This window comes from Ranitomeya imitator, chromosome 6, assembly GCF_032444005.1.
Source record: "Ranitomeya imitator isolate aRanImi1 chromosome 6, aRanImi1.pri, whole genome shotgun sequence".
Lineage (NCBI taxonomy): Eukaryota > Metazoa > Chordata > Amphibia > Anura > Dendrobatidae > Ranitomeya > Ranitomeya imitator.
In genome coordinates this window covers 13,463,983-13,480,312 of record NC_091287.1, presented here as the reverse complement: position 1 = coordinate 13,480,312, position 16,330 = coordinate 13,463,983, and the positions used below count along the sequence as shown (strand labels likewise).

The following is a 16,330-nucleotide window of genomic DNA, read 5'->3' as shown; positions in this document are numbered from 1 at the left end:
GTCCGTGCTTACTCCTCTACCCGAGCCTGGTTCGTGCTTACTCCTCTACCCGAGCTTGGGCCGTGCTCACTCCTCTACCCGAGCTTGGGCCGTGCTCATTCCTCTACCCGAGCTTGGGCCGTGCTTACTCCTCTACCCGAGCCTGGTCAGTGCCTACTCCTCTACCAGAGCCAGGTCCGTGCTTACTCCTCTACCCGAGCCTGGTCCGTGCTCACTCCTCTACCCGAGCTTGGGCCGTGCTCACTCCTCTACCCGAGCTTGGGCCGTGCTTACTCCTCTACCCGAGCCTGGTCAGTGCCTACTCCTCTACCAGAGCCAGGTCCGTGCTTACTCCTCTACCCGAGCCTGGTCCGTGCTCACTCCTCTACCCGAGCCTGGTCCGTGCCTACTCCTCTACCCGAACCTGGTCCGTGCCTACTCCTCTACCCGAGCCTGGTCCGTGCTTACTCCTCTACCCGAGCCTGGTCCGTGCTTACTCCTCTACCCGAGCCTGGTCCGTGCTTACTCCTCTACCCGAGCCTGGTCCGTGCTTACTCCTCTACCCGAGCCTGGTCCGTGCTTACTCCTCTACCCGAGCCTGGTCCGTGCTTACTCCTCTACCCGAGCCTGGTTCGTACTTACTCCTCTACCCGAGCCTGGTTCGTACTTACTCCTCTACCCGAGCCTGGTCTGTGCTTACTCCTCTACCCGAGCCTGGTCCGTGATTACTCCTCTACCCGAGCCTGGTCCATGCTTATTTGTCTACCTGAGCCTGCTCCATGCTTACTCCTCTACCTGAGCCTGCTCTATACTTACTCCTCTACCTGACCTTGCTCCATGCTTACTCCTCTAACTGAGCCTGTTCCATGCTTACTCCTCTACCTTAGCCTGTTCCATGCTTACTCCTCTACCTGTGCCTTGTCCATCTTTCCTTCTGTACCAGAACCATGTTTATCCTTCCTTTCACATCTGAGATTCTATCATCCTTCATCTTGTACCTGATCCTAATCTGTCCTTGCTCCTGTTCCCGAGCTTCGACCATCCTTACTCTTAGTGATGACCACCTTGAGTCCTAGGCCAAACCCTCCGGCTCCTTACTGAGACCTCCTTATGACATGTCTTCTTTCATCAGGTGAGACCATCTTTCTTTAGGACTCCGGTTCTCCTCACCGCCCAGGTGCTTGTGAACTCAACATTGACAGTATGCAGGACTGGGCCACTAATGTGAATAGAGCCCTATTCAGTGCTACTACTAGATGTGATCTTCACATCGGCACTTACAGGCTATAAAGAATAGAGCTTGTAATTGCTGCGTGCTCCTTGCATAGTTCTCCAGCCAGTAACTTAGGCAAGATCTAAACTGTAGAATTAAAAATCACTATGTTACTTAAGAGGTAAATTGGAAAGTTGTTTGCTTTTAATAGAACTCAGCAATTGTAATCATTGATAGGGAATCTGTCACCCCAAAAATGGCCTATAAAATAAGGCCACCGGCATCAGGGGCTTATATGCAGCATTCTGTAATGGTGGCCTTAGTTTATAGGCAATTGTTGGGGTGACAAATTCCCTTGAAGAACCTGAGACAAACCCTTTAACATAACAGCCACAGTATGTGACCAGGAGAAGAGATGATGGGGATCACAGCTCCACAGACATCTCTAACATCTTCTTACTATATACTAAGGAGAGAACTCACATATTCACAACAAAAGTATCTTCAGCTACAAAAAGGATGAAAAAAAAAAAATTTGACAGCTGAAGTGGACAGAATTCATAAGCATCATATTTTATGTTATGACCCAAATGAGAGAAGCAGATTTCTCCAGACTTGGATGGAAGGAACAAAAGGAACATTTCATCTTCCTGAATTGGCTGAAATGTCTGTGAGGAGTCCAACCACCGAGAGATCGATCTCCGGGATAGGAACTGACAGACGACGGCCAAATCTCTCCACAGAGGAATCGAAGCTTCCGGATCTAAAAGGAAGAGCGGCCAAATAACAGAAAGGGATACAATGTAACCATTCCAACTGTTAGTGTCACACACAGGCACAAGATCCGTATACAGTGTACAGATATGATGTCTCCCACAGTACTGCAAATCAGAGAACCCCTCTACATGACCCCCATACACTGACACCAAACACATTACTGACCCCGAGCAACATCCTGTATTATACTCCAGAGCTGCACTCACTATTCTGCTGGTGCAGTCACTGTGTACATACATTACATTACTGATCCTGAGTTACATCCTGTATTATACTCCAGAGCTGCACTCACTATTCTGCTAGTGCAGTCACTGTGTACATACATTACATTACTGATCCTGAGTTACATCCTGTATTATACTCCAGAGCTGCACTCACTATTCTGCTGGTGCAGTCACTGTGTACATACATTACATTACTGATCCTGAGTTACATCCTGTATTATACCCCAGAGCTGCACTCACTATTCTGCTGGTGCAGTCACTGTGTACATTCATTCCATTGCTGATCCTGAGTTACATCCTGTGGTGAAATATGTGTATATGTATATATCTATATGTGTGTAGGGACATATGTCTAGGGTTATATGTGTGACTAGTGATAATGTAACATCTGTCCTGAAGGCAAGTCGAACCTAGGTGTTAATAGGTACTTCCTTGGGACTAGTAGAAATTCTGTCTCCATATCTCACTAAGGGGTCTAGCTAAGGCCGAGAAGAAAAGCAACATTTGGCACCTCTGAGGTCTTGGAGGGGAGATGCAAAATTGCGGCCTGAGGTTATCTATTCCTGAGAACCTTTTCACAAGAGAAAATAATATATTCATTAGTAGAGCGGCCATGCCCAATCAAACAGACCGCAATTATGATAACCTGGGAGTCTGGTCTAGAAACCTGACCTCAGACCAAAGTTATAAATTTAGGCTGCAGACACAGAATTGTGTTCACATGTGAGGGCAGCCTGAGAAGCTGATGTGTTCCACCAACTCCATTCCCCCCCCCCCCCCCCTCAGCGAGCGGAAAGCAACTACCAGTTAGATAATTTCTGTAAGTTTTCTCCTGTTTATTTTGACACTGTTTTGCATAAGTTGTATGTCTTTTTATTATCATATTTTTATACCTTTTTCTTATTGTAAGCATTGAACTTTTTGCTATTAAAGTATAAAACTTTAACAAGTTGAACCTTGAATGTTCTAAAGAATCCATAGCCAAAAGGTGTGTGAGCCTTATGAGTGATAGTCATATTTTTATTAGTATAATTAGTTCCAGGACTCATCGCCTGAATATTCGATGAGTGGTGGCAGCGCGTATGAGCACATGTGTGGCCTCGGTCGGTGTGTGATTTATGCTCCAATTACAGCATAGGACAGAGGTTGAATGCTGGATTGAGAGTGGGAAGATAGATTAACCCTTGCAGGCACAACCCCAAGTCACGTGTGAGAGCAGGCACGTGACGAATAAGTGACACCACGGAGAAGGGATCTGTGACATTATGTGTCAGGCGAGCGTTAGTCTTTTGTATTCCAAGGTGTCCGGCCAAAGGAATTTCATGGGCAATGCTCAATAATTGTTCCCTAAATGGATAAGGGACGATCAGCCGCTGTTCATAGTCCCAAGATTCTGTAGTATCCACGGGGATAGTCTCTGTATACAGTCTGCCCTGGACCCAGTATACTCTCTCTTTGCCAGAAGCAGCAGGGGGGTGGTCTGCAAGACATCTGAGCTCCTCCAGACTGACATCTGTCTGCAGGCCTCCTGGAAGCTCTGACTGTCAGCCTGCAGGCCCTGGCCTAGTGTGACTGCCAGGCCCTGGTCGGAAGCTGAGTTTCCAGTGTCTGTTATCAGGGACCTTGGTGGGTCTGCCATGTATGGAGGCTCCGGGAACACAGTATGGGCCTCCTGTTCTGGCAGTTCTGTCTGAGACTCATCCTCTACTCTCTGGGCCTGAGTCTGAGCGGCAGCCTGACTCCGGGTCACAGCTGCCACATAATTACAGTCCTGTGCATTGGGACATTTTCCCTCCTCTCACGGGATCTCAGGTGGGTCACTTTCTTCCGCCTTCTCTGCATCATTTACTTGCAAGGGAGGAACATAGTGGGACACCATCCTCCCCAGGTCTGTGCCTAGCAACACATTGGTGGGAATAGCCTCTGATACTCCCACTTCTCTCAGTCCTTTCCCTGCTCCCCAGTCCAGGTACACATGGGCCATGGGCACGGCAGGGCTGACCCCTCCAATCCCGGTTATAGACACAGTCTTTCCTGGTATGATATCTGCAGGGGTTATCATGGCTGGACGCACCAGGGTCACCTCTGCCCCAGTGTCTCTGAGACCAATGCTGACTTTATTGCCAACAGTGACAGGTTGACAGTTCTCATTTGCCCTCGCATCAGAGCCGGCTACAAAGAGGGCAGACGGTGGGGGCACAGACGGCTTTGTGGTGGTAGTTGGGTGTGAAGGATTACCCCTTCCTCCCACGTCACCAATCCGTGACGTCACTACACAGGTCCAGCTCTCCGGCGCCCCCTTTGTCTCTCAGGTCAGTAAAGGGACTGCACCTAGAGCAAATGGCCGCCGGGGAGACTGCCGTTACCCACCCTGGGTATTCTAAGATTCGCAATCAGAGTAAAAGGATCAGCCCAAAATTAATTTATGATTTAATTGCCTTAAGGGCGCACTAGATAATTACAAGAAATATACAATCACAATATATCAAGAGTTACAGTCAGAGTACAATATAACAACAATAATACAAGGCTTAAAGGTATAAAGCTGGAGGTCCATTTACCAGGTCGAAGGTCGCTTGTGGAAGCCGGGGGGCATAGCATTCCGCAGGTCCAAAAACTTAGTTGCCGGGCAGCCCCCAGAAAGCATGTGCTTGCTCCCCCCTGGCTGGCATACCCTGTTCCTTAAGATGTCATCATCATCATCTTCTTCTGTGGAGTGAGACCCTCCCAGTGACCTCAGCTTCTTCTTATACCTGGCTGAGCCCCCCTGCCTGCAGCTGGGTGGGCTTAGCAATCTCCACCCCCTCTGTCTCACTGCAAGATTTATTCCAATATCTAATAAATGGGATAACTTCTCTCAGGATGATCGGATCAGCACACGGGCAGTACCAGCGCCTGTGGTTTGTTCTGCCGGTCGTACTGGGATCAAACCTGGACCCATTCGGTCCCTGTGGGAGGCTGATCCCTATATCTCGGGTTTCAGACCTTCCACCGTCACGGGAGTCACACTGTTGGATGTACAATTTCTTTAGGGTAATGAGAATATTTTTTATGAGCCTGTACCTCGGACGATGCGTCCATAATTCACAATTCCATGTTGGAGACGGTTTGGCTGGGCTGCCATAATAGATGTGTATCCAGTGGCCACTTGGCATGCGTGTTTTAATTAAGCCCCCAAGCATTTCCAAGCCCCCTGGTGGCGTGGTTTCCTCATGGGGCTTTGAACTACCGTCTACAGTTTACACTGAGCTCAGCCCGTTAGCATACTAATAGGAACTCTATTCATTAGCAAAGGTGGGGGCCAGGAGCACTCCTGTGTCCAGGAGACAAAATGGAGTCACGCCAATCTGATAGCATGCCTGTTCCAAGATGGCGGCTGTTCCCTCATCACACCTCCCTGCTTTAGAGGGCGCTAGGGGGCATCACATTCCTGTGTTCCCCCATGCGCCCTTCCGCACCTTCTCCTTGCCGGGACAACCCATCAGCATTACCATGGTCTCTGCCACTTCTGTGGCGGATGCTGAAGTGATACTGCTGGAGAGCCAGGCTCCAGCGTAGCAACCTCCCATTCGTCCCAGAGACCGAGTGTAACCAGCTGAGGGGGTTGTGGTCTGTTTCCATGGTGAAGTGGCGTCCGTACAAGTATGGCTGCAGACGTTGCAGGGCCCATACAATTGCCAGACATTCCTTCTCCATCGTGGAATAGGCCACTTCCCTCGGCAGGAGCTTCCGGCTCAGGTACAAAACGGGGTGTTCATGTCCCGTAGTGTCGACCTGGCTGAGCACAGCACCGAGGCCAAAGTCACTGGCGTCGGTCTGTACTACGAACGGCCGCGTGAAGTCGGCTGCCTGTAGTACAGGAGAGCTAGACAAGGCGGTTTTGAGCGCCTGGAAAGCTGTCTCGCAGGCGACTGTCCAGTCGACTGCGACGGGCAGCTTCTTCTTGGTGAGGTCCGTCAGGGGCTTGGCCAGGGTGCTATAGTGTGGAACAAACCTCCTATAGTACCCGGCCGTCCCCAAGAAGGACATCACCTGCTTCTTGGTCCTGGGGGAGGGCCAGGAGGTGATGGCATCCACCTTCCCGGGCTCTGGCTTCAGAGCTCCCCCACCTACCCGGTGTCCCAGGTACTGGACCTCACTCATACCCAGCTGGCACTTTTCTGGCTTAATGGTCAACCCTGCCCTCTGGATCCTCCCCAACACCTGCGCCAGGTGCTGTAGGTGATCTTCCCAGGTGGGACTGAAGATGGCAATGTCATCCAGGTACGCAGTCGCATACCCTTCCAGTCCCTTGAGCAGCGTGTTGACCATCCGCTGAAAAGTGGCAGGGGCATTCTTCATGCCGAAGGGCATCACCGTGGACTCGTACAGTCCAAATGGGGTGATAAAGGCAGAGCGTTCCCGTGCCTTAGGGGTCAGGGGAATCTGCCAATATCCCCTGCTCAGATCCATGATGGTCAGGTACTTGGCCCCGGCCAGCTGATCGAGCAGGTCATCGATGCGCGGCATTGGGTACGCATCAGTGACCGTCACAGCGTTGAGCCCCCGGTAGTCCACGCAGAACCGCGTAGTCCGGTCCTTTTTAGGGACGAGGACTACCGGCGAAGCCCACGCGCTGTTGGATGCTTGGATCACCCCCAGCTTCAGCATCTCGTCTATCTCTTGGCGCATGTGCTGCTGCACCTCGAGAGAGACCCGATATGCTGAACGCCGGATCGGGGGGTGATTGCCGGTGTCCACATCGTGGACGGCTGCCTCAGTCCTTCCGGGCAGGCTGCTAAACAGCTCCTGAAAGGGGTGTAGGGTGACCCCCAGCTGGGAACGTTGGTCCTCCGAAAGCTGGTGGCCAACCTCCACATCCTCGATGGATCCACCCGCCTTGACTTGGGTAAGCAGATCCAGGAGGGTTTCTACCTCCCCTTCCTCCGGGAGGTTGCACACTGGGTGGGCACAAGCCTCCTGCTCATGATGTGCTTTCATCATGTTCACGTGAAAGGCCTTCCTCCTTCCACGGGCGTGGTCCAGGGTGACCAGATAGGTGACGGCGTTGAGCTGCTGGTGCACGAGGTATGGACCCTCCCAGGCTGCCTGAAGCTTGTTTTGTGGGACGGGGACCAGTACCCACACCTTTTGACCCACCTGGTAGGTCCTCTCACAAGCATTCTGGTCGTACCACCGCTTCTGGTCAGCTTGGGCCTGGGCCATATTGTCATGCACCAGCTGCGTCAAGGCCGTCATTCTGTCCCGGAAGCGCACAACATACTCAATGGCCGACACTCCAGGGGTGGCCAAATCTCCTTCCCACGCTTCCTTCACTAGAGCAAGGGGCCCCCGTACACGTCGCCCATACAGGAGCTCAAAGGGGGAGAACCCCGTTGAGGCCTGTGGAACCTCCCGGTAGGCAAATAGAAGGTGTGGGAGATACCGCTCCCAATCTCTCCCGTGGGAGTCGACCAACATCTTAAGCATCTGCTTTAAGGTGCCGTTGAACCGCTCACACAGGCCATTGGTCTGTGGGTGATACGGGCTGGCTACCAGATGTTGCACCTGGATCTGCTTACAGAGAGACTCCATCAGCTGGGACATGAACTGGGTCCCTCGGTCGGTGAGCATTTCCTGGGGAAACCCCACTCTGGAGAAGATCTCCAGTAAGGCAGTGGCCACTTTGTCAGCCCGAATGGATGACAAAGCGACCGCCTCCGGGTACCGAGTGGCATAGTCCACTACCGTTAATATGAAGCATTTCCCGGAGCGACTGGGAGTGGACAGAGGTCCAGGTGTCCTTTGGGCCCCGCTGCAGGCTCCGGAACTTCTTGCGGTAGGACTCTGGGGTGAGGTTGTAGTGCTGGATCAGCGCCCGCTTGATGCTGCTGTAGTCCTGCTCCGCCCCGGCAGGTAAGTCCCCCAAAACCTCCAGGGACTTACCCCTCAAACGGGGGGTCAGGTATCTTGCCCACTGATCCGGGGCCAGATGGTGTTGAAGGCAGGTCCTTTCAAAGGCCAGCAAGAAGGAATCCAGGTCTCCATCCTTCTCAAGCAGAGGGAAGTCCTCGGCCCGGACTTTGGAAACCCTGGACTCTGGCGGTGCTGGGGCGTCCAGCGGGAGCCCGCGTTGAGCCATCTCCAGTCGGTGCTGGCGCTCCGCTGCTCTCTCTGCCGCTGCTTGCTCCGCTGCCCGCTCAGCAGCTCTCTCTGCCCGCTCCGCTGCCTCACGGCGTTCTGCCCTCTCTCGCTCTGTCGCTTCACGGCGTTCTGCACGCTCGGCCTCCGCTGCTTTCTCTGCAGCTGCCATGAGTCTCATATAGGCGTCTTCATTACCCGCCTCGAGACGTGCTACTGCCGCTGCAACAAGGGCCGCTGATGTGGACAGGCTGGGGCGGGTAGGTGGTGGGTAGTCCCTTGCCGGACTAAGCACGGGTGGCTGGCTCCTTGGGGAGTCTGGGCTGAGCTCCCCCTCGCCTGGAACAGTACCGTCCACCACCACCTCCTCATAGGCCATAGCACTGGCCTGCGCCCTCACTGCACTCCTGGTGCCCTCCGCCATCTTTGGAACCTCTGGTTACTGACACAGCTGTACCCCTGACCTTGCACACAACTTATTATATCTATACTCTGACCGTCTAGTGCTGGGCTGACCTTAAGACCCCAGCAGTGAAAGTTACCACTGGTAGTCTTTAGTGTCTGGGAGTAGGGGTCCCACGCACACTATTACTCTGATCCCACGTACGCTGCCACCACTGTGAAGGATTACCCCTTCCTCCCACGTCACCAATCCGTGACGTCACTACACAGGTCCAGCTCTCCGGCGCCCCCTTTGTCTCTCAGGTCAGTAAAGGGACTGCACCTAGAGCAAATGGCCGCCGGGGAGACTGCCCTGTTACCCACCCTGGGTATTCTAAGATTCGCAATCAGAGTAAAAGGATCAGCCCAAAATTAATTTATGATTTAATTGCCTTAAGGGCGCACTAGATAATTACAAGAAATATACAATCACAATATATCAAGAGTTACAGTCAGAGTACAATATAACAACAATAATACAAGGCTTAAAGGTATAAAGCTGGAGGTCCATTTACCAGGTCGAAGGTCGCTTGTGGAAGCCGGGGGGCATAGCATTCCGCAGGTCCAAAAACTTAGTTGCCGGGCAGCCCCCAGAAAGCATGTGCTTGCTCCCCCCTGGCTGGCATACCCTGTTCCTTAAGATGTCATCATCATCATCTTCTTCTGTGGAGTGAGACCCTCCCAGTGACCTCAGCTTCTTCTTATACCTGGCTGAGCCCCCCTGCCTGCAGCTGGGTGGGCTTAGCAATCTCCACCCCCTCTGTCTCACTGCAAGATTTATTCCAATATCTAATAAATGGGATAACTTCTCTCAGGATGATCGGATCAGCACACGGGCAGTACCAGCGCCTGTGGTTTGTTCTGCCGGTCGTACTGGGATCAAACCTGGACCCATTCGGTCCCTGTGGGAGGCTGATCCCTATATCTCGGGTTTCAGACCTTCCACCGTCACGGGAGTCACACTGTTGGATGTACAATTTCTTTAGGGTAATGAGAATATTTTTTATGAGCCTGTACCTCGGACGATGCGTCCATAATTCACAATTCCATGTTGGAGACGGTTTGGCTGGGCTGCCATAATAGATGTGTATCCAGTGGCCACTTGGCATGCGTGTTTTAATTAAGCCCCCAAGCATTTCCAAGCCCCCTGGTGGCGTGGTTTCCTCATGGGGCTTTGAACTACCGTCTACAGTTTACACTGAGCTCAGCCCGTTAGCATACTAATAGGAACTCTATTCATTAGCAAAGGTGGGGGCCAGGAGCACTCCTGTGTCCAGGAGACAAAATGGAGTCACGCCAATCTGATAGCATGCCTGTTCCAAGATGGCGGCTGTTCCCTCATCACATTGGGCATTTCTCCCTATCAGGGCAGACAGCGCTAACATGTCCCACTTTGTTGCAGAAGCACCGGCGTGCATCGCCTAGAGGATGTCTATTCCCCGGGGCCCCATAGAAGGTGGGCTTGGACAGCACTGGTGATCGGCCGGCAGAGGGAGAAGGGTCCCCGTTTGACTTACCTCCCCTCCAGCTGAATCCCGATGGCTTCCGCACCTCAGGCATCCTGTTAGCCACATAGCAGTCTGCAATCCTTGCAGCCTGATCCGCAGTTTGTGGCTCCCGATCACACACAAATTGTCGTACATCTGTGGGGCACATGTGAAGAAACTGATCCTTGACCAGAAGATCCGTTAAGTCCTCAAAACTGTTAACAGAAAGGCCCCTAATCCATTGGTGGAATGTGGTCCTCAAGGTGCTCACAACATCCGCATAGCTGTCAGTTGATCCACGTTGTAGGTTCCGGAACTTTCTATGATACACTTCTGGTGTCAGGTTGTATTTCCTGATCAGGGCCTTTTTTATGGCCTCATAGTTTGCATCTAGCTCTGGTGGGAGGCCAGCAAAAACTTCCAGGGCTTTTCCTCTCAACCCTGGGGTTAGATACTGCGCCCACTGCTCACGGGGTAGATGGTACTGCCTGCAGGTTTTTTCAAATCCCCACAGGAAAGTATCGAAGTCTGTATCCTTCTCCATCACAGGGAAGTTTTCAAGAAGTGGCCTCCTTGGATTTATGTCCTGGGAGGGGGTTATCTGAGGACTGATACCCCGCTCTAGTTGAGCCATCTGAAGCTGGAACATTCTGTCCTCCTGGCGTTCTGCAGCCGCTCTCTCAGCCCGGTCAAGGTGTCCTGCAGCAGCAGCCTGGCGTCCTGCAGCCTCTATCAGCCTGTCGTCCTGCAGCCTCTATCAGCCTGTCAGTCCCGGCGTTCGGCAGCCTCTCTCTCAGCCTGTCGGTACTGTAGAATAAGCTGCATGCACAGATTGGGATAACTTGTTCCCAGCCGTTGTAAGTCCATTTGCAAAGTACAGTCCATAGGCTCCTCAGCACTGGTATTGCTGACATTTCCATCAGGCATCTCCGGTGCAAGAGCTGGCATTCCTGGGTCCCTCTGAGGTGGGCTCTCTCATTGCCCAGATGTTCCAGCACTTTGCTCTATGTCCTGCTCGACCAGGGTGCGTATCAGCAGCTCCCTGGATCTGTCGGCCGTCTCTATTCCTCTCGACTCACAGAGCCCTAGTGACCCCACCCCATCACCCCACTACCGTGACACGACCCCAGCAGACCCCACTTCACCACCGTGACATCTACAAACAACTCTCCATGGTCAAAATAGGAGAAATTCTGATCATTTCCATGTAATCCTCAGGCGATCAGTAGAGCGGCCGCCATCTGCGGAGCCCCAGAAGTCGCAGCGCTGCGGCCGCCGATTGCAGATTTCATACAAATATAAAATCTGTAGATTAACAACAATCACAAAAACTCTGGTTTCTTTTCTAGACCTATTTAACAAATGGTTGTGGCCGAGCACGGTGGAGCCTCCGGGTCACACGGATCAGGGGTGGCAAAGCACGGCGGAGCCTCCGGGTCACACGGATCAGGGGTGGAAGAGCACGGCGGAGCCTCCGGGTCACACGGATCAGGGGTGGAAGCGCACGGCGGAGCCCCCGGATCAGGGGTGGCAAAGCACGGCGGAGCCTCCGGGTCACACGGATCGGAAGTGGCAGAGCGCGGCGGAGACCCCGGATCACACGGATCGGAAGTGGCAGAGCGCGGCGGAGCCTCCGGGTCACACGGATCAGGGGTGGAAGAGCACGGCGGAGCCTCCGGGTCACACGGATCAGGGGTGGAAGCGCACGGCGGAGCCCCCGGATCAGGGGTGGCAAAGCACGGCGGAGCCTCCGGGTCACACGGATCGGAAGTGGCAGAGCGCGGCGGAGACCCCGGATCACACGGATCGGAAGTGGCAGAGCGCGGCGGAGCCTCCGGGTCACACGGATCAGGGGTGGAAGAGCACGGCGGAGCCTCCGGGTCACACGGATCAGGGGTGGAAGAGCACGGCGGAGCCTCCGGGTCACACGGATCAGGGGTGGAAGAGCACGGCGGAGCCTCCGGGTCACACGGATCAGGGGTGGAAGAGCACGGCGGAGCCTCCGGGTCACACGGATCAGGGGTGGAAGAGCACGGCGGAGCCTCCGGGTCATACGGATCAGGGGTGGAAGAGCACGGCGGAGCCTCCGGGTCACACGGATCAGGGGTGGAAGAGCACGGCGGAGCCTCCGGGTCACACGGATCAGGGGTGGAAGAGCACGGCGGAGCCTCCGGGTCACACGGATCAGGGGTGGAAGAGCACGGCGGAGCCTCCGGGTCACACGGATCAGGGGTGGCAAAGCACGGCGGAGCCTCTGGGTCACACGGATCGGAAGTGGCAGAGCGCGGCGGAGACCCCGGATCACACGGATCGGAAGTGGCACAGCGCGGCGGAGCCTCCGGGTCACACGGATCAGGGGTGGAAGAGCACGGCGGAGCCTCCGGGTCACACGGATCAGGGGTGGAAGAGCACGGCGGAGCCTCTGGATCACACGGATCACGGGTGGCAAAGCACGGCGGAGCCTCCGGGTCACACGGATCGGAATTGGCAGAGCGCGGCGGAGACTCCGGATCACACGGATCGGAAGTGGCAGAGTGCGGCGGAGCCTCCGGGTCACACGGATCAGGGGTGGAAGAGCGCGGCGGAGCCTCCGGGTCACACAAATCTGGGATGGCAGAGCCTACGGGTCACACGGATCGGGGGTTGCAGAGCGCAGCGAAGCCTCCAGGGCACTAAGCGACTTAGAACCAGTTCATGATACAGACCCCCGGTGTCCCAGGCGTTGCAGCAGAGAAGTGCCAACGTGCTCAGAGCTGAGTCCACAAGCAAGGAGACAGCCCAGAATGAGGGAACCGTTACCGGAGGGAGGAAAAGTGTTGGCGGCAGTGTGGAGGGGCAACGCTCTGCAGACACAGATCACCATTACCGCCAGAGAGTGCAGCATTACACAGGTTACAGCTACACTCCTACTCCAGTTACTATCACTCCAGTTTGCTGCTCTGAACAAGCCGATCCAAGGCGAGTACAGAGGATGCAGCTCCATCTCCCGCAGTGCACCATATACACACACTACCCAGGTAAGGGACACAAGAAAAGCTGCAACTGCAGCTCTGGTGGTGACTAGTGTATAAACACAATGCTGTGGAAGATTAGCAACTGCAGGTTTGGATGTAACTGGAGTAAATGCACAATACACAGGTTAGTCTGGAAAGACAATGAAAAGTAGAGCGTGACCAATCCAGTAACGTACCGCACTCCTGGATGGAGAAACGGGAACATGAACTACACTGAGCTGCCCCCAGTGGACGACTAATGCCAGGACGGCCCCAGGCCCAGCAGGACGGCCCCAGGCCCCAGGCCCAGCAGGACGGCCCCAGGCCCCAGGCCCAGCAGGACGGCCCCAGGCCCCAGGCCCAGCAGGACGGCCCCAGGCCCCAGGCCCAGCAGGACGGCCCCAGGCCCCAGGCCCAGCAGGACGGCCCCAGGCCCCAGGCCCAGCAGGACGGCCCCAGGCCCAGCAGGACGGCCCCAGGCCCCGGCCCAGCAGGACGGCCCCAGGCCCCGGCCCAGCAGGACAGCCGCTCACCATTCACTTAGGAACTTTTATTATAAACATAAAATGGCAGGAAAAAAAAAAACAAAAAACAAAAAAAAAAAACCCCAAACCATTGAACATGCAACAAACCCCCGCCAAGATGAGCTCTGCTACAGGGAGAAACTAAAACCTGGGCGATAACCTGAAGTGTTAATCCGGGATGGCTGCTGTGCAATAAATAGTACCGGAGGAGCGCAGAGCCGCTCGCCGTGCGGAGCCACTGGCCGCACGTCACTGGTCACGTACAGCCGGGCGCTTACATGAATTTTTAGATTAAAACCACAATGTCACTCAGACGATGCGGGGGTCTCGCCAGCCCTTCTATGGTGCAGAGGGTGCCGGCGGCACCATGGGGGGTGGTGTCTGTCCGTCGCTGGGTGGAGGCGGCTGCTGCGCTGGAGGTTGAGCAGCCGGGTCTGTGGGGAGAAGAGATATCAGTTTACAAATCTGCAGGTTTCGCACATCCCCAGCCAGAGCTGGGTTAGGCCTCACACAAGGGGGCCACGCTGATCATGACAGGCGTGTACGGGGGTGAGCAGCTTACACATGCCATTTGGAGCCATAGGAGGCCGTGGTCCCATCATGCCGCTTGGCATCGGGGGAATTGCTGACTGAGGTGGGGGGTGCGGAGGTCCGGCTGGATGCATGTTCGGCATAATTCGCCCAGACATGGGTGGTCCTGACATCAGAGAGCTTGGTCCGGGTATCTGACCTGCAGGAGGAGACGAGATTAGAGACGAGGAAAGATGGAGGCTGCAGTCACAAACCATCACTCCCATCATCTCCGGGCACAGGACGGACCCAGGAAAGAGCCTGAAGGCTGCCAGCAGGCGTCCATGTGCCCGACACGCTGGTGCCTGGACCAGAAATCTGAGGGCAGCATCTATATAAATGGGATCAAACAAGCACACACTATAACCAAACCACGAAAAAAGCAGCAAACGGTGCGATCACCAGAATGACGAAATCTGCTTCATCACATACCAAGACCAATCTACACAGACAATAGAACATCTAAAAGGCCAACAGAGAATCTAGGTGCGCCAGTGAGGGGGGCCCAACGCCTCATTGTGCGCCAGTGAGGGGGGGCCCCAACGCCTCATTGTGCGCCAGTGAGGGGGGGCCCAACGCCTCTGTGCGCCAGCGAGGGGGGCCCAACGCCTCATCGTGCGCCAGCGAGGGGGGCCCAACGCCTCATCGTGCGCCTGCGAGAGGGGTCCAACGCCTCATCGTGCGCCTGCGAGAGGGGCCCAACGCCTCATCGTGCGCCTGCGAGAGGGGCCCAACGCCTCATCGTGCGCCAGTGAGGGGGGCCCAATGTCTCAACGTGCGCCAGCGAGGGGGACAAAAGCCTCATCGTGCGCCAGTGAGGGGGGCCCAACACCTCATCGTGCGCCAGTGAGGGGGGCCCAACGCCTCATCGTGCGCCAGTGAGGGGGGCCCAATGTCTCAACGTGCGCCAGCGAGGGGGGCCCAACGCCTCATCGAGCGCCAGTGAGGGGGGCCCAATGCCTCATCGTGCGCCAGTGACGGGGGCCCAACACCTCATCGTGCGCCAGTGAGGGGGGCCCAATGCCTCATCGTGCGCCAGTGAGGGGGGCCCAATGTCTCAACGTGCGCCAGCGAGGGGGGCCCAAAGCCTCATTGTGTGCCAGCAAGGGGGGCCCCCAACGCCTCATCGTGCGCCAGTGAGGGGGGCCCAATGCCTCATCGTGCGCCAGTGAGGGGGGGCCCAATGTCTCAACGTGCGCCAGCGAGGGGGGCCCAACGCCTCATTGTGTGCCAGCAAGGGGGGCCCCCCAACGCCTCATTGTGCGCCAGTGAGGGGGGCCCAATGTCTCAACGTGCGCCAGCGAGGGGGGCCCAACGCCTCATTGTGCGCCAGCGAGGGGGGCCCAACGCCTCATTGTGCGCCAGCGAGGGGGGCCCAACGCCTCATCATGCGCCCCAATGGTGACAATACACAAGAAGCCCCTAATACCGATTGTAAGGCCGTATAGAAATATCCAATATCAGGGTTATTTACAAATGGAAAAAGAATGATAAGTATCACTAATCAATATATGCAAACAAATAGAAAATGTAATACTGGTCAGTAAGAAATAACCAAGAATCTCACCCTCGTAGGGAAATAATAATCCAAGAAATGCAGCAGATGGAGCAATGCCACAAAGAAAATGATCCAAGAAACAGAGTGAGGAAACGATCGGAGAAATCCCAGAGCTGCGGATGCCATGAAATAATATGTCCAAAGTACATAAAGAGGAACCTGTGACTAGGGGCGAGGTGAGGAGCCGCCCGCGTGTATCGCCACCAGAGCTGCGGCTTCCTCAGGGGTAAAAGTGACTTTGTACATATTATTTCATAGCAGCCGCAGCTCTGGGATTTCTACAATCGTTTCCTCTCTGCGTTTCTTGGATCATTTTCTTTATAGCTTTGCTCCAAATGTTCTGCATTTCTTGGATTATTAGTTCCCTACGAAGGTGAGAGGTTTGGTAATTTCTTACTGACCATTATTACATTTGTAAATAACCCAGATATTGCCTATACCTGA

General features: G+C 54.7%; 1 protein-coding gene across 1 annotated transcript in view; it reads right to left on the bottom strand.

Annotated features, from left to right (window-relative positions):
* Positions 1–13,766: 13,766 nt before the first annotated feature.
* Positions 13,767–16,330, bottom strand: part of SMARCC1 (SWI/SNF related BAF chromatin remodeling complex subunit C1) — a 37,206-nt gene continuing 34,642 nt past the window's right edge. Inside the window, exons 27-28 of the mRNA XM_069729158.1 lie at positions 14,321–14,488; positions 13,767–14,192 (exon numbers count right to left, since the gene is read on the bottom strand). Of these exons, the coding sequence (XP_069585259.1) occupies positions 14,098–14,192; positions 14,321–14,488 (263 nt within the window). The 3' untranslated portion in view covers positions 13,767–14,097. The remainder of the gene's footprint in view (positions 14,193–14,320; positions 14,489–16,330) is intronic.